The sequence below is a fragment of the Mya arenaria genome, chromosome 2 (genome assembly GCF_026914265.1).
Source record: "Mya arenaria isolate MELC-2E11 chromosome 2, ASM2691426v1".
Taxonomy (NCBI): Eukaryota; Metazoa; Mollusca; class Bivalvia; order Myida; family Myidae; genus Mya; species Mya arenaria.
This window is the reverse complement of record NC_069123.1, coordinates 37,187,961-37,207,103: the sequence shown is the minus strand read 5'-3', so window position 1 is coordinate 37,207,103 and position 19,143 is coordinate 37,187,961. Positions and strand designations below refer to the sequence as shown.

Genomic DNA, 19,143 nt, shown 5'->3' with positions numbered 1-19,143 from the left:
TAGAGATTTATCCTTGACGTACATACGTACCCATTGGGTCATAGTAGACATGCAACAAGAAAAAAATATTTGTTACGTCTGTCCTTCATTTGTTACGTCTCCCATGACAAAGATAGATTAAGTGTACGGTTGAGTTTATCGTTTGTTTAAATTACATTTGGAAAATAAGACGAAGTTATCCTTGTGGGCTGTTTTGAGTCATATGTTTAATTTTGAAGTCAATTTATAAATCAACAATGACATTTCAAGGAGTTCCATTATTTACTCCATATAGCAAGACTCTTGTTGAATATGATCTCCTATCACTACCAGATTTCATAACAATACTCAAAACATTTTATAAGTGTGAAGAAAACTTAATAACACATAACCACATAAACATTTCAAGATATTTTAACATTTTTAAGGCCCATGAAGACCATTTGAATCGATAGCTAGTTTGAATATGGATATGATGAAGATGTATTTTAATATTCACTCCAGCGGGGTATTATATGAAGCACGTTTTGATGTTAATACCCCAAGGTTATACATTACTCAGAAACATTCTTAGTGAAACGGAAAGCAATTGTGACAGTAATTGTCAATACCGTGATATGATTGCCGAATGAATAATTGTATGATGCATGAGACAATTAACTGCTGACAATACGTTGAGCTCAGACGCAACGTTGCATTAGATTATCTTTATTGGCAAAAACGATGGCCAATCTAGTTTTAGTAAAAAAAGTGTGCATAAAACCTTTGATTATTCACGTACGCCTGAGAAATGACCTCAAAGCTATATTTTATTCTGGCAATAAAAGAAAAAAATATTTGCAAAACATATAGTGGATAACTAGTCAATGTTTCTGAGAAAATATGATAAAACAGACGCTGTGGTTATCGACAAGTATAATTCATCTCAATTGTTACACAAATGAGCGATGGGCTGTGCATGACTTGACGCCAGCGGTTTTTTATCTATATATATATTAAGTGTTGAAGATCATGGTCGATCATTGCAACTATTCAAGGAAACTCCACGATAGGTATGGAGCATTTAATGACGATGAACAACAGTCAAAAGCTTCGTCATAAGCAATTCGGGCTTAGGCGAGTCTAGGCACTGCACAATCTTTCAAGATCGTTATTGTATTTATAATCTTCAATATTAAGCAGTTACAATAAAACCATGTTCGTTTTCGAATATAAATATTAATTTCGTCATTAGGGATAAACTTATCAGAATTGGGGTCCCGAGCTTTAATTGTCAGGACAAATAATAAACAACTGATATTGTAACAATACAAATTGCGTTTAACGATTACTTGCTTCTTTATTGCCCTTAATTTTAAGCAAAAATGATGACGTAATACGTTTAAAATTATAAGGCAAAGCATACACACACGTGTTATATTGATACTTAAAACAGGCTGATACATACTATTTCACCAAGTTCTGTCAAGCATAATAGCTGATTTTGTGTCAGAAATATGTAAAACTGGAAAATTACATTTTATGTTGAAATATAGATAACTCTGTAAAAAAGTAAAATAGGTTAAATGTTAGTTTGAAAAGTAATAATCGTAAGTGGAATGGAAGAGCAAGTTCAATTTCGAATGGAGCACTATTGAATACTGCACGCGCACTATTGAATAGAGCAAATAGACTGTTGTACAGACGAAAATTACAATCATATAGGGTAAGTTCACATTTTCATATTGCAAGTTCCCTATTAAATAGAGAAATTCAATTTTGATCGAGCAAGTTCACCATTGAATAAAGTAAACTCTTTGTTGGTTAGAGCATGTTCACTATTGATATAGAGCATATTCAATACAGATAGCAAGTTCAATATTGAATAGAGCTAGCTCTCTGTTGAATCGAGCAAGCTCACTATTGAATAGAGCAAGTTCACTATTAAATAGAGAGACTAAAATCGGACTTAGTTGCCTGGTTATTACAAAAGGATTTTTATAAATAATCGCGTGTACGAGTAGATTTGTATATGCAGATGCAAGAACAGGATTGAACATTTAACACAAATATAGACACTCATCGGCAAAACAAAACCATACAGACATGTTTCTGGCGGAATGTCACTATGAATTTGGTAAAAAAATCCAAAACGAGCATAGTTTATTTTCACGAGACTAAAGTATGCCAGTTAACAACTTGTTCCTTTTGGTTTGCCACCATCTCATTCCAATGCTGAAGTTCCTTTCCCCTTGCGAACATGAACGAGCCAATAGTCACCTTGCCGATCATCTTATCTGGGAAGTAAACAAAAACAGTTCGGTACTGCTAGTCGTTATATATGTATAAATCATTTGAAACACAGTTAATGGATGCAACTTAGTGATTTTTATTGATACCAAAACGATAGAAACAGAGCATTAGAGCTAACATTTGGACACAAATAAAACAACTTTTAGAGATAACACCTTTGCACCTTTGTCAGTGGATTTAACGCCTTGTGAATTAACAGTCTTTGCATGGTCTGTTGAATTTATCGCCATTTCATGTCAGTGAATTTACCGCTTTTGCACTGAACACCCCCCCCCTTGCACGTCATTGATTTTGTCGCCTTTATACGCCACTGAAATAACCCCCTTTGTACGTCAGTGAATTTACTCCCTTTGTACGTCAGTGTATTAACCCCCTTTGCATGTCAGTGAAATAACCATCCTTGCAAAGGCAGTGAATTTACCGCCTTTGCTCGTCAGTGAATTAACCGCATTTGTACATCAGTGTATTAACCCCCTTTGCATGACAGTGAATTTACTGTCTTTGTACGTCATTAAATTTATCGCCCTTGAAAGTCAGTAAATTTACCGCCTTTGTACGTCAGTGAGTAGACCCCCTTTGCATGTCTGGGAAATAACCATCCTTGCAACTCAGTAAAGTTACTGCCTTTACACGCTCAGTGAAACAGAAAATTTAAAGTAATATCAAACCAACTATGCAAACCTTTGTATCCCGTCTGGTGTTGCATAGCGGTGATGGTGATGTTTGCCGTGTCAAGGGAGACAACTGGAAGCTTGAAGGTGAACGATTCATTGAAAACAGGGTTGCTGTTCTTTTTTATGATTTCTGTTTTCTTGCCCTTGACGAGCTTGTTTTGTACCATGAGATGCACTTTGACATAGGAATCTGAAATGGAGTTAAACAGTGATGTACCACGGTCGGCAAAACCATTCCGTGACTTCTACACTACGCTGATCACGTCTGCAATGAATGAAGTTGTTCCGCCAAGAACGAAAACAGGGGTTTTCAAAAGAAGAACATCAATACTCGTAGGTACCAGGCACAATTTAACAATAGGAGGTTTTGATATAATCTGGCATTAACCGAACATCATATGGATGTATAAATGTGTTTAATCTAAAGGTTATCCCCAATTAAGCGTCAAAAGGTAATCATTATAATTAGGACGCCAAAGGCAATTACCATACTTCATATCACTTAAGTATGAAATTATTTCAAGGTTAACTAAGAAGGATTTCGAGGTATGTAACACACTGCAGGACGGAAAAATAAGCATAGAGCCAATTACAGACGGAATATCGAGACAGAACTTCCTACATTACTACTATTAAGCCTCTTTTTTCATGGTTACAAGTGAAATGTATTCGTCGTTAACTATCTTGATGATCGGGCAGTTCAGCATGTACCAAATAAAAATACAGCCAACAAAGCAGGTGTTTAGTTAATTGCTCATTCATTTCGACTACGATATACAATCGGAACACATATACCATTTTCCATCGGAATCAACCTCGGGTGTATGCCGCTGAATTAGAAGAATTAACGTGTTATTTGTCAATTGATTCACAGTTAAGTGTATTACTGCCTAAATATTTAAGAGTCCTGAGAACAAAGTCCTAACGTTCAGCTGCTAAATTGAAATTACAACTTGCTCTACTTGCAGCGTAGTTAAATATAGATAATTCTGACCTTGTAAACCGTCCATATACATTCAAGGTTGTTGACGATTAAGAATGGCCGAATAGCTCCGATTGAGGCCATGCAATGTTGTTTCGTTTTTCGCTGCCTGCACGAATTGTTACATTTTCTTCTGATATGTTTTTTACGTCTAGAAACTTTGTCGTCTAATAATGATTGGACGTCGCTCCTTTGTCATAGTTAATCTACATGCACCAGGCATCTCAGAATTACAATTTTGTGATAGGTCTTATTGAAACGATATGGTGAAGTACAAAAGGCTGTACCCAATTAATATCTAACCTCGAGAAAAGGAACATACGGTTGGCAGCTGCATTTATTTGTTGTTGCTTAATCGACAGAATCGTTTCAAAACAACAGCTGCGTCGAAATAATATAGCTATTTTGGTGGCTGTTATTTACTACGTGAATGTTGAATACTTAAGCCAAACTATTTATTTACAAAACCCTCGATTGGCATTGACCCCCACAAAAATGCAAACACCAGGTATATGCTACCGTTTACTACAAACGCAAGTTGATGAAAATGCTTTGTTAAAAAATAGACTGACTGAAATATACTTTATGAATTTTGTGTTTGTGTGCTTCGTACATTCGTCAGAATCGCGCAACGTGAAATTAATGAAAAAGAAAATTTAAAAAAATGGTGACTATGTGACTGATTTGATGTATGTAACATGCTTATAAATCGCAGTTTAAAAAACCCCCGTCTTTTGCATCGAAGAGCTATCAAAGTACATAATCTAAGGTTTTCTTACCAATCGGGGCATTTCCATTACATGTAAATGATCGTCCCTCATAGACACCGACAGTGACCCTCTCCAGGTGGTTGTTATAACTCAATGACACCATTATCTCTCCCTTCTGGTCCTGTGTCGTCTGGCAATACATATACAATTGTGTAAAGTTCAGACATATTAAGTATAATTCGATTGTGAACCTGTATAGACGCTATTCAAGCAATTTATACTGATGTTAAAAAGTGTATTAGATGTAAGGAAGGCGTTACTGAGCCATTTAGTTGCCCAGTTGGTTTAAAACAAGGTTGTGATTATATAGAAATATGTGGGACACATGGTGTTCAGCTGTCTCCGTCCGATGTAGAAGTGTTCCTTATTATGTTTGCAGATGATGTTGCGCTATTGTCGGATACAGTTTTCGGTCTGCAAAGGCAGTTAAATTCTCTTTATTAATTTTGTTCTGATAATAAAATGCAAGTTAATATTAATAAGACAAAACTTTTGGCATTTAAAGGAGGTGGGCAGTTATCTCGAAATGAAAAGTGGAACTATAATAGTGAAGCCATAGAAGTAGTATCAGGGTTTACATATGTGGGGATATATTTTAGTAGTACATTGTCATTGTTTAAAATGTCTGAGAGCTCTGCTCTAAAAGTTAAGAAAGCTTTACATTGCCTGCTTAAAGACATTGATTCTTTACCTTTTGTTAACTCTAGAGTGTTTTTTAAAATGTTTGGTACAAAAAATATGCTATATAATGCTGATCTTTTGGGCATGACTCCAATGAATGTTATTGAAAATGTGCACGTGTATGCTTGTAAAAGGTTTTTCAATATATCATTTAAATCATGCAATGATGCGGTTTTGGGTGATCTATGGCGTTTTCCTTTACATATTCATGCTTCTAAACGATGTCTAAAATATTGGTTTAAAATTTTAAAACTTCTTCATGATAGATATGTTAAGTTGTGTTATAATATGTTGAAATAGTTTGATAGTTTAGGTTATGAAAACAGGGTTACTATTTTACGCATGAATTTGTATAAAATGGTTTTGGTTATATTTGGGAAGACCAGTATGTTGAAAACGAATGTGTTTTTCTTAATGAGTATGTAACTAGAATAAGCATCTTCAAACATGGAGTCATAAGTGTGCAGAAAACATGAAACTTATTAAATTGTGTGTGCATGTAAAATGTAAACATCTCATATTTGCCTTATGTGTCAACACTCTCTTTGTTTATAATTGATTGTATGCATATGTGTATATGGGCTGGAGGCCTTCATGCAATAAACGTTTGAATTTGAATTTGACGCTAGATGTATTGAATTATTTTCCTGGATAGTAACAAGTTAAAGGCCATTCTAAGATGCTTAAAGAAATCCGTCTACTGGGAGGCGGAGGAAATTAACCACAAAGTCATTGTAACCATACATTAATACACTTTGGTGGTCGGATTAATAAAAACAAATCTAAAATGACTTTGTAAACGTTAAATGTCTATCACTCATGGGCAAAATGCATGCTAAACTCACGCTAAGCATTTGTGTATGTCTAAAAAAAGGGTTCTAATAACAAAAAATATCATTTTAATTAATAATAGACCATTATCATCTTTGATAAATTGGATTATTGGATTGTTATTATTTTGATACATTTCAAAAATTTACCTCAAACATTATAAACTGCTATGATATATGTTCGATGTATGAGATATAAGTGATGATCTCCCTTGTATTTTCACCATATGTTTTAGAAACATTAGAATATATTAACTACAAAACCTCACAGATGAAAATTTCAACAACACATGAAATGGAACAATGCCTGCATATTACTTGCTTATCGTATGTCTGCATTTCCTTTAGTCGATTCAAACAGTAGGCTACGACATCCTAACTCTCAGATTGAAATTTAACCGACCTGCCTAGAGCCTATCTTAACAGTATTAATGTCGAAATCATATGTTATCCAACCTAAACGATCTCGACTTCATACCACATTAAACAACACCACTGTTCAAGTTCAACCTGAACGATCTCACTTACACAAACCATTTAAAAAAAAAAACTCACCGTCACAATCCAACCAAAACAACACAACTATTGCAATTCTATATAACCAACGCCACCATTAAAATCCAATCAAAACAACGCCATAATCGCAATCCAATGTAAACAACGCAACTATCGCGATTCAATATAAACAACGCCATTACAGCATTCCAGTCCTATCTGAACGACCTAATTATTCTCAATATCCTACCTCTAAGACCTCACTTTCGAGGTCCCTCCATATGACTAGCCTTTCATTTCCCTCACATTCGTGGTCTTTTAGCGGATACAGGGCATGACCAATCACGTGATGCTTCTTCTGACGGTCAACATCGTACACCGTAAATTTCAACACACGATCCGCAAAACTTCGACTAGAAACCTGAAATACATTATATAGGGGAAGGGGTTTAATTTATATACCCCGACCAATTATGTATGCACTACATATTAATATTTTCGCTTAAGAGTTGCACTATGTCCGTTGCTAGTAGAACACTTTTGTCCTCATGGAGACCAGCATGGGCACACTTATGCCCTTCTAAAATGAAATGTTGAATGCTGTTAAATATTTACTTTGCTTTAAATAAAAACTAAATTCTAATTTAATGAATTTGGTCAAATTCACAATATGCAAGTAATCCGATTCAATGTGCCCTTTTCTGCATAACCATCCTGTTTCTCTTTTACAAGACCCTGACCTTTTTAAAACATTGTTTAAACCCTCATATGTAAGGTCAATACAACGTATACTTTTATACGATAGAGCAGGTTCGCTCTAACGCTGGCTCGAGGACATAACAAGTTCCGTTGTGCGATGTTGAAATGACGTCATAGAGAGAGCAAATTCGTTATTTTTTTTACACAAAACGCTAAATCAAACACGCCTTTAACTTCAATAACTTGTGATATGGTTGCACAAGAAATATGTACGGTACGGTGCTTTGACTAAAACGATTGGAAACATTTTCAATAACCAATAAATTATGTGTCGGTTGCAGTAGCTATAATTTATATGTAATGTATACAAAAAAAATTAACTGAAGCTTTTCAATAATTTATGTGTTGGTTCCAGTAACGTATACGCAATGTACTGAATACACTACACTTTTACTGAAGCGCTAATGAACAGTTTCAATACATTATGTGTTGGTTGCAGTAAATATCATCTATATGTACTGTCTACAAACGCGTTGACTGAAGCGCCCGCGTACAATTTCAATAATTTCCTTTGCGAGCTCAGTATCTTTTTATTTGTATTTTCAAGTAAAAACGTTTTGCTACATTAGCTCTGACCTTCGAGTACCCCCAAAAGCCTTTGTAATATGGTATGTATAATATATTTATGTAGTGACCTCAATCAGTATGTATATTCGAAGTTGGTCACTTTATACGAAATAAAGTATAGAAATATTGTAATATCTGACATATCCCTATTTGTGGCCAATCTTCAGAAGCTGCTCCTAGAATATTTACTACAAAATGACATTTCTGACCTGACATATCGTTATCTGCAAAAAAATCATAATTATACAAGAAATCAACTTCTGCAAGAAGAAGTAGGTGGTTGACTAAGTAAACGGAGCTGACATATGCGACGTGGAGGAAAATAGGGCTTGACGCTGCATGGCATGTTTATACGTTTAAATGGTAAAATCATAGCGATAGAAGATGGATGCCAAACTGAACATTTAATTGCGTTTTAACACATAACAGATCGAATGAAGACTCCTGTAAATTCCGATTGAGAACTTGAGAAAAAGGTCATTTTTAAGACGGAAATTGTTTTCGCTTGATACAAAGATCACAACATATTAATTAGAAAATGTCAAGGTTACTACCGTGGAAAATTCAGCGAAACAGGAGGTCATTAATAAGTCCATGGGTACCCAACATCGAGCAGATATTTCACTGACATTATTTTTGTCATCGTCATCGTTATGGTCTCACTATAGTATTGCTAGTGTTGAAAACATACAGAGTTTTCTTAAATTTAGGTTTACATTTCGTTAAGTTTCCAAAAAATATTTATACAAAAAAGGAATTTTATTCCTATCATTGTAATGATATACTCTTCTTAAATGTCATATTACCTGGAAAACGTAACTTTCTTCAAACTTCGGGTTGCAAGTTTTTTTCTTGAATTTACTTTGCAGATATCTTCTTTCATCGGGCATCAAGTATATTCTGAAACAGGCGGGTTAAGATTTACGATCTTTAGTACCTCATCAGTATTATATTGAATAACATATCAAGATCAAGATTGACACATTTTGATGCTACTATAAAACAAAGGTTTTTGTTACTCACTACTCGTTTGTTGATTCGTTATACAATTTCTTATAAATAACGTGTTAAAATCAAATTTCTTGTTGACATAGTTGACATATTTCCAAAAAGCAGACATTTCATGTAAAAGTATATTTCAATTGATTGAAAATAGAATAGGTGTTCTTGGTAATAGGAAATTGATACAATTACTTTTATTAAGGCAATAGTAGTTCTTGATAACAGAATGACTTTAACCAGACATATTGATATAGTGGAGTTTCGAACAAATAAGATATATCAGTCCAACGCAATATCTGTAAACTACAAATAACACCTTAACACAGAATGGTTCAATTGCAGACACATTTATTCCAGCTGTGCAAATATTATGACAGCCGATTCCAGATCACTACACACCTGACAAATGGATCACATCCGTTTGACGCGGCACACGCCTTTGAAGGGAGATTCTTGGCTTTGATCAATGTGACGAGTAGCTTCTCTGTCTCCCTTTCATACTGAACTGCGAACCAGGCACGACCCAGATGGTCCTGAGGGATGTCGTAGTCGTCGTCTTCGTCTGCTATTCGGTAAAGGCTGGGATCTATTGATCCTAGGGCGTAGGCACCTACATGAAAAGAGTGACATTCATACACCAAAATCGACTTTAAGGTACTGCGCAATACAAACTTACAAACAAAATACAAAGAACAACTGCGAACAAAGTTACCTTAATATAAGGTATAGTATATTTCCGTTATGCTTTTTTGGTGAAATAACATTTTATTTTAACTACCGTTACTTAAAATACAATTTCTAATATGATTACTGCTTCTGTAGATTTTGGTTTCGTTTTCTTAACCAAAGAAACATAGCTTCTGTTGTGCCAAGTAAAAATGTTGAAATGAAGTAACCAAATTCATGTCAGGACGTTATTTATATCACGCGTTTCGTTGATAATTGTTGACAGTTATTGACATTTTTCATTAACTTTAGCTAACAGAGGCAGAACATGTGTTGAATTTTGGTTTTAGTTCAAAATTTATTTTACTCGTTTTCAAAGATCTTATGAAAAACCCTCTATATTGTTAACACTACAGACATATCTTTCAACTGAATGTATAAGCTTATATATAACAAATATAGCACCAATAAATACACTTAAAAAGGCAATCATAATAATTACTAAATAAAACTACAGAAATAAATTTCATTGGTAGGAGACTCATGAATAACATTATTGCAAATAGACCCATGTTAATCTTAACGACATAATATTGGCAGTTCAATTATAAGATAAAGTGTAAACATTCTAGTTGAAATTCAACATTTGCAAAACCAGAATCACTTGCAACATTGGGCGTCACTTTTGTTACATAACTCGTGAATTTATCTTAGTTTTACAAATGTATCTGCATTTACGAAAAAGGCTATTACATTACTGTCAGAATTTATTCATTTGACGCCTGTGTTACGCACGAGGTCGACAACAAAAAATCACAATTCACATCATTCCAGTTATAATCGCTTCAAAAGCCAATATCTTAGTCCAAATTGTTTCAAATTTAATGTTTTGAATTTCAAATAGCGTCTTTTTTTTAAGACAAAGTGAGATAATTGGACAAACAAGCAAATTAGATAAATCCCTCGACTTAAGATTTTATCTTTAATTATAAGAGAACTATTTGGGATCGATTCCAAAGTTAATAGCGGCATGTTGATAAAAGAGTAGCTGCAGTAACAATATATCTGCATTTTTTCATTATTTGGATTGAACCTTAGCGACATGCCATCAATTCGAGCTACATGTTTGTATATGATTATTATGAAAATGACGTTGTTGAAGTCATCTGAATGTTATGACGAAGGGCCAGAAATCTTGACTTATGGTTTTGATTCCGGCTGCGTCTATTTTAAATTAATTTGGCCCGTATACTTTTCTGATGTATATGATTACAACAAGATAGTATTGAACCCACAGGTCAGCAAGCTCATTTCGGAAACCTAGCTCAGTCACATCTAACTCTCTTCTTAGTACTGGTCTATATAACCAGCATTGCTTGTATCATCCGTATCTTCCAAAGAAGGGCCATGGAGAGAGTAATACTCAAAGTCAGGAAAGAGGCGAAACAGTATTTTGTTGACTCTCCATTACAATAACGTAGCTCAGATGATTCCTTCATCTTCAGAAATGACCCTTATCAAGGCAAACACAATGGTTTAATGGTTCCTCAAACCCACGCAAAATTTCTTATTTATTATACTATTAAAGTTTTACGTCTAAGAGAATTACAGATTTCGAACTTGTCAGACAGTTTGAGATAAAAGATAATTGTACTTGGAATTTTAAAGCCAGTTTCATAACAGTTGCAATTTGCTTTGTAAAACCAATATCCTGTTATCTTTGCGGGAATACCACGTGTTATGTCAGCTATTTTCCAAGTGATCGGAAGAATTGGTTACAAGATGGCATATACAACGAAGAATTGTGTCAATAACTTGCGGACAGATCCTAAAATGAGACAGTACAAGTGTCGTTTTAAATGGATTAATTGGTCCAACCCACAGCGAGGGTAAACAATAACTTGCATAAGAATCTTTGATATTTTTTCATTTCATCGTCTTCTAAACTAATTAACCCTTTGCTGTTTGAAGTAACACTTGTGGATCGAGATATCTCAGTAAAAGCCATTGATTCGGAATATAAACTAACAAACAGAGTGTTTATTTCACTTTATTAAATGGATAATGTTTGCCAAGCGAATTATGCAAACTGCGTTAAATACATCAAACTGAATTTAGTTGAATGTGATTAATAACAAGGATAACGAATCTATCGATACGGTCATCATATTAATGACAGAAAGCATGAACAAAACGTAACATCAAAGAAGCAAGCAGCGTTAATATGAAAAAGTGCAGATTACAATGACACTACAGGGACAAGCCATAGATGGCCGTATCAGTTAGTAAAATTAGTATATAAATCAAAATCCTCAAAACTTTGTTTACTGGAACTTGTTGGGTTACCGCTTTGGGTGAATAAAAAAAACACAGATAATACTGGTACGTGTGTTTTGAGCACATTGCCAACACATAAACATGTTATTTCAAGCCGCCGCTCAGACATTGCGTACCTATACACATTCTGTTCCTTTCTTTAAGAGAGGCTGGGACGAACAGTTTCACCTTTAAGGTATTTTTTTCAATATATCTCTAAATCACAAGGATATCATATAACACATGATGCTTCGAATAAAACTGTACAAGAGACTCCCAAAAGGTTCCACACCACCACTGGAAACCATTATATGCGTCTTTGAGGAAACAAACACATAAGTCTCCGAGGAAACCACCACATCAGACTTCGAGAAACCACCACAGGCGACTCCGAGAAAACCATCACCTGAGCCTCCGAGAAATCCATCACTTGACTCTCTGAGAAAACCATAACACGAGACTCCGAGAAATCCATCACTTGACTCTCTGAGAAAACCATAACATGAGACTCCGAGAAATCCATCACTTGACTCTCTGAGAAAACCATAACATGAGACTCCGAGAAATCCATCACTTGACTCTCTGAGAAAACCATAACTTGAGACTCCGAGATATCCATCACTTGACTCTCTGAGAAAACCATAACATGAGACTCCGAGAAATCCATCACTTGACTCTCTGAGAAAACCATAACATGAGACTCCGAGAAATCCATCACTTGACTCTCTGAGAAAACCATAACATGAGACTCCGAGAAGAACAACCCAAGTTACTTCGAGGAAGTCACTACACGATTTAACCATGATGATTCACAATTTGGATATGACAATGGTGACCATGCATTTGAAGTGGATTCAAAATGTTATATAACTACTTTAAAACTTATTAATCTTATTTGTTTATTGATTATTTCCAGTCGGTTGAATTATAAATACATTAGTTATGCGTATTGTCCATATGCATTAGTGGGACCATGAGAGTATCTACCCTAAATTGTCCTGACCAAATAAACAAATACGCAGGAAATTTGACCCCTGCTGTCAAACCAGTGCACAGCAGGGAATTACTATGCCAACTATTTTTAAAATTATGTTTTAGGGCCAATCTAGCATCTATTGTATTTATCTGCATTTCTTTTGCAGTACAAATATAAGAAGTAAACCGCCAGGTACAGTGTGTGTAATGAGGCTATAATTCATGGTGTACACTGCCAAGTACAGTGTAATCAGACTGTATCTCATGATGTAAACTGCGAAGTATAGTGTAATAAGAATCATCTCAGGATATGAAACCGCATTTTCAGACACATCATGTCAATCAACTAAGTGGCATTCATTATGTAATGTAAAAGCATGATAGAATGATTATACTATATCAATTATTCAACATATAATATTCATTTATATACATGTAACAGTCTTCAAGAAGTTGTCACAGACATTAACATCATGATTTGCGTAATTTAAAAAATACATGGCTCGCACGGAAGTGCTAGTTAAGCATTTTCTATATATTTCATGGGGCAAATAGGAGCGGTTACTTAAAGAATTTAATTATTTTCTGGAAATAACGAACGCTAATTTGAAGATATTATGGCCTTAGATTTTGATTATAAACATTTCAACCAGCAACTAAATATTTTTTAAAGTTACTCGGATCCTTGCATTTGTTTTATTTAAATACCAGCTTTCAAGGCGACTTTCGTCATGTGACTTTAGACAACTTACACGCCAGTCAAATTAATGTTTTAAAAAAACAGACTACTTCGTCAATGATATTTTAAAGAAACATGAAACGCCATGTAATATTCGAGATAAAAATGGAAGGTTATCTGTCTTTCATATATCACAATGACAAAAATCTCAAAAAAAACGATATTTATTGATTGTTCTTGACAGCTTTTCTTGAAATGACCACAACTTTCTCTGTATGAATTCGATTTAAAACTCATTCCCACAACAAAACGACAAGCAGTCGGCATCAATACAACCAGAGATGTCATATGCTCAATTATATCCTGAACATCCGTCATATCCTTAAATAGCGTTATTTACGAAACAGATGCGGCCTCTTCGGTGCTGTTCTTTGGCATTTGTTTGATCTTTATCTAAATAATTCCTTTGTGTATATTTTGCTTCATTATAGTTATTAAAGTTTGAACACACTATTATTTTAAACATAAAGTATCTAGTTAGAACTTGTCGAGGGATCAACTGCCCATATTGAAAGATTTGCCTCAATTATATTCAATTACTCAGGTAAAAGGAATAAAGTAAAGAAATTACTATATGTGTTTTGTCTTAACATTCAATTTTAAAAGCAAAAACAAGTTTCACTGCAAATCTAATTTGTTGTGATCAAGAAATAACCAAGACTTTAACATCTTAGATTACCTAAGTTATCAATATATAATTAATATTATATCAACTTTAAGGCCGACATCAATACATCTTCCTTTAGAAGAGAAGACCTTTCGACTGACAAGATGTACTTCAACTGAGGTTTTATTTTCATGTTGATATACAATTTCTTTTTTGCAATGAAAATAACTTTGTTACAGAAGCCTCCAACAGTTAATTATTGAAAACGGCTATAAATATATGACATGAAAAAAGACATTTTGTTATTGTGTCGTTGTTTAAAAATACAGGTCATGGTTCAGTATCGAACTACCGTAAATATTGGTCGAGTAGAAGTAAGATTCATAAACACTTTTGTGTCCGAAATAAATGGACTCATACCAAATTTGTTCGAACTGATGTAGCAAATTAGTGAAGGCGTCAATCAAATCAGTCCGTACACTGAATTGTGTTATTTTTTCTGTATCTTTACGAACGCAAACTGATACATGCAGTCTATAGATCTAACCTCTGAACAAAGATATATTTTTAGTGCTTCGATAAAGCATTTGTCTCCAACCAATAAATCATGCCGTTTTTAAGATCTTCCTAACAGATTGTGATACGGCTCCTAGAGCGCATTCCAGTCCACGACATTTGTATAATAGAGTTACGCCTGATCCAATTGTTCATGCGTTGGGAAATCAATTTTACCATCGTGTCTTCGTTCTGTTTTACATACAGAATTTACCACGTCAATTTTTTAATCATTTTGATTGACATGAAATTCTGAGTATGAAGTGCAAGAAAAATACGATCTTACTGCAATGTCGTATGGAACAAAAGGACAACGATATACCACATAAGTTCCTCAGCGTAACGCTATCTTTTTTGTTGGTAATCAACACGAGCGCATTCAGTTGGTGCAATATAAGTCAGAGATGACGAAAGTTTAGTTTTATTTATATTAATATTTCGAGTTTGGAGACATTGAGCGAAACAGGATTTACCACGTCAATTCTTAAATTAGTTTAAATTAGATTGACATGAAATTCGGAGTATAAAGTGCAAAGAAACTATTTAACTGCAGTGGCGTATGGAACAAAAGAAATCAATATACCACAAAATTCTTCTTTTGTAATGGTTATCAACACGAGCGCATTCAGTTGGTATTGCAATATCAGTCAGAGATGACGAAAGTTTAGTTTTATTTATATTAATATTTCAAATTTGGAGACTTTGAGCAAAACATTAATCGTTTACCATTTTTCACAATTCTCGTAAACTTAAAAGGACAAGTATTTATACCACCATGACGTACGTGTGTGATTTCATTCCCGGCAACGATTCAAACAAAGGCAATTTCACATAAGTCAAAGACATATGAAACACAGCTTTTCGTCAATTGTCAAAAGAGAAGGACAATTTTCATACTAAAAGAACAAGCAGCTGTTCGTCTTGGGAAAACCACTTGACACTTGTCCATTATATAACGACCTACGTATTTGATATATATTGATAAAAGCTTATTTTGTATTTGTACAAATATCTTTTTCTCAATTAATACAAAATATGCATTGCCCTTAGGTTTTCTTTAGAGAAACATTCACTGATTTTCGACATCATTATGTAATTCATTTTTGCATTCTCATGGGACTAAGTCGACGTCCTGTACTCGAAAACAAACGAATCGATGCATACTTATTCGCCTTATACGATTGTTCAGTTTATTTTCGTTTACAATAGCTTCCAAATCTGTATAAATGCAACTGTATTTCCCCCAGAATATTAAGTCAATTCGGTTCAGCATATGTTTCACTTAACCTTCGGACGATCATCTTTTTCAAAATTAGTAAAATGTTGCCACACTTCAGTCTGTTTGCCTGGCAAATCAAACATCGCTAACTGGAAAATACTGGGGAAATTTTCGCACACTTTGACCATTTTGGTTAAACGGTTTTCCATTTTGTTTTCGTTAACGGCCGATAAACGACATGATGCCGTTTACACGTATAAACGTGGGAGCCTAATAAATGAGACCTGGGTCCGCATTCAATAACCATCTTAGGTTTAACGTACATTACAGAGTAAATTGTAAGTGTCGTGATTGGACTGTAAAATAAGCAGGCAAATAGACTAAATGAAATGTTGAAGCGTGTTACGGCCCCGGATGTAAACTGTTCTTTTTTTGTAGACAAAAAATGACTTTTTACGACTTAGTACTTATTTGGTACCTCGTCATTCTGATTGATAAGAAATACAGTTCTTAAAATAATATAAATCTGTTCTCTTGAGAATCTTAACCAAAACATCACAGTCATTACATCTAACCATCCATCAAAAGCATATCGCATCCGATTTGGTTAAGCATTTGTCTCCAAGCAATTAATCATGCTTTTTATTAGGCCGTCCTTTCCAATTAAGAATTACTTCTAAAGTGCGTTCCTGTCAACGAAATGTGTTTATAGAATTATGCCTGATCCAATTGTGTATGTATAGAAAACTGTATATTTCTATTTTGTCCTTTTTCGGTTTTACCTACAGGATAATGTGCTCCTGCAATTATTTAGATTGATATGCAATTCAGAGTATACCGTAAAAGAAAATCTCGCTACAATGACGTATGGACCAAATGGTCAACGGTAAATCAAATAAGCTAGCACCTCAGAGAAGCGCAAATGGTTCTTTTTAATAGCAGAAGACACAAGCACCTTAAATAGTTTTGTAATATCAGTCAGATATTCTGGAATTCTTTGATTTATACATTAAAATTGTAGAGCATGAACGAAACTAGAAGGGTTGATAATTGCTATAAGTTGTTATAAGTGACAATTTTCATAATACAAAATATATTTGTAAACTTAAAAAAGTAGAAGAAGCACTAAATATTTAAGCAACCGCGACCTACAAATGCGTGATTTCCTTCTTTGCTATGATTGAAAACAGAAAGTGCAATAACAAGTAAGTCAAATAGCTATACATCAATTGTCGAAAGACAAGGCCAATTTCCATACTTGAAAACCACGCAACCAATTTGTCACGGAAGAAAACTTGTCAATACAGCAACCCATCATATGACAAACTACGTCTTTCATATGAAATTTGTATCTGGATAATTCGTCATTGATCTATACATGTTTTAAAATTTATTTTAAAGTGTGATTTTCGCAAATAATACAAACTATATTTGCAATTCCAATAGGTGTGCTGAAGATACACTCACATTTTTCGACGTCATTCCACATTTCTTGATACTTATTTGACTTACCCAACTCATTCACTCGTAGGGAGCGACAAAACACATATTCACCTTTTATAATTAAATGCAAAGTCTTCAATAGCAATTGAAAGGCAAAATAAAAGTGCATCAAGTTTTAGGACTAAGTCGTACAGCATGAAATTATGGCGTTGGTGTAAATCTAGAAATATATATCGTTCAAATTCAATTTTAAAATATATAATAAACAACCACGAATGGTTATAAGTTACATAACAAAAACATGTAACATACTTTTCGTGCATGGCCGCATATTTGTTCTGCACATTTTCTAAAAGAACTGTATACAGTAAATTTTTAAATCATTCATATTTCCTCATTTCATCATAATTGGATGTCTTTAGACCATATCTTCCTCGCTAAGACCGACTATTCTGGGACATAATTTATTAATATAGCTTAGTTTAACGAGGTAATTACTTATTGAATGGTGCCAATGTCCTTTTATTTGGTCTGCGACGGCATTTTCGGACCTGCAATCAAGGCTAATCTCAGTACACTCATCACCCCTACCTGAACTGTCCGTCACGTGATCATTTTTAAATTGGTATCAGCATTTACTCTTGATTAGCCTAGTTCATTTCCAAAGTCTCATCAATGACAGTCGGATAATTCTGACTCATTCTCACAATTTATCCCAAACAATTGAACTCTTACAATGCTGTAAGTGTTTGGTACTTTGGGAATGTCGTGAATCTGTTTAGTCTGTATTCAATCTAATCTAATCAGTCTGCAGTATGCTTCTTCGTGAATCCAAACCAAAACAGCACAGTTTATACATCTAACCACCCGACAAGGACACATCGTATGCGCTTGCGCATTTGTTTCTAACCAATTCATCATGCTGATTACAATCTACATTTAACTGGGGGCGGCGGGGGGGGGGGGTATACGTATTCCGAATTTGCAACGGTTTAAGTGGGGATTTTGAATAAGAGCTGCACGATGGCGGCGATACGTGGAACATATAGGATTTTTGGAACTTGTATTCGCCTTGTAAATTGTATTAATCATATATTTTCAAAAAAATACCCGGCGTGTTTTTGGTTCTACGTGTGTCTCTCGGTTATTAGTTTCAAGCTTTTAAGTTGAGAAATAAAGGTATTATTTTAGGTAAACCTTCGACCAGTTTGATGTTTAAAAGTGTCGGAAGAGAGATTTTTGTACTTTAAAGGTCATTTTACCTCAAAATACATACTTGTTTGGAATAGTTTCTCCTTCAACATTATTTCAATGTGGTATTTTAATGTACGTTGTCTTGATGCATTTCGCATTGCGCACTGCCCAATTTTCTTAAGGACAGACTATCATAAAGTTGTGTACAAGTCATAATTTCCCATTTCATCATGATAATTGATTGGCGATGATTAATATCTTTTTCGCTAGACCGACATTTCTGGAACATAATATATTGACTTACGCTTAGTTTAACGATCTATTAATTTCTTGAATGGTGACAATTAAAGAACTTCAGGCAATATCTTTTGTCTGCGACAGCAGCTTTTAACCTTCGA

General features: G+C 34.4%; 1 protein-coding gene across 6 annotated transcripts in view; it reads right to left on the bottom strand.

Moving 5' to 3' along the window:
- Positions 1-1,227: 1,227 nt before the first annotated feature.
- Positions 1,228-19,143, bottom strand: part of LOC128218821 (synaptotagmin-15-like) — a 198,956-nt gene continuing 181,040 nt past the window's right edge. For all 6 annotated transcript variants that reach the window (XM_052926557.1, XM_052926544.1, XM_052926550.1 and 3 more), the window contains 6 exons: positions 9,431-9,641; positions 8,836-8,929; positions 6,954-7,124; positions 4,707-4,827; positions 2,953-3,135; positions 1,228-2,255 (listed from right to left, as the gene is read on the bottom strand). In XM_052926557.1, the coding sequence (XP_052782517.1) occupies positions 2,128-2,255; positions 2,953-3,135; positions 4,707-4,827; positions 6,954-7,124; positions 8,836-8,929; positions 9,431-9,641 (908 nt within the window). In that variant the 3' untranslated portion in view covers positions 1,228-2,127. The remainder of the gene's footprint in view (positions 2,256-2,952; positions 3,136-4,706; positions 4,828-6,953; positions 7,125-8,835; positions 8,930-9,430; positions 9,642-19,143) is intronic.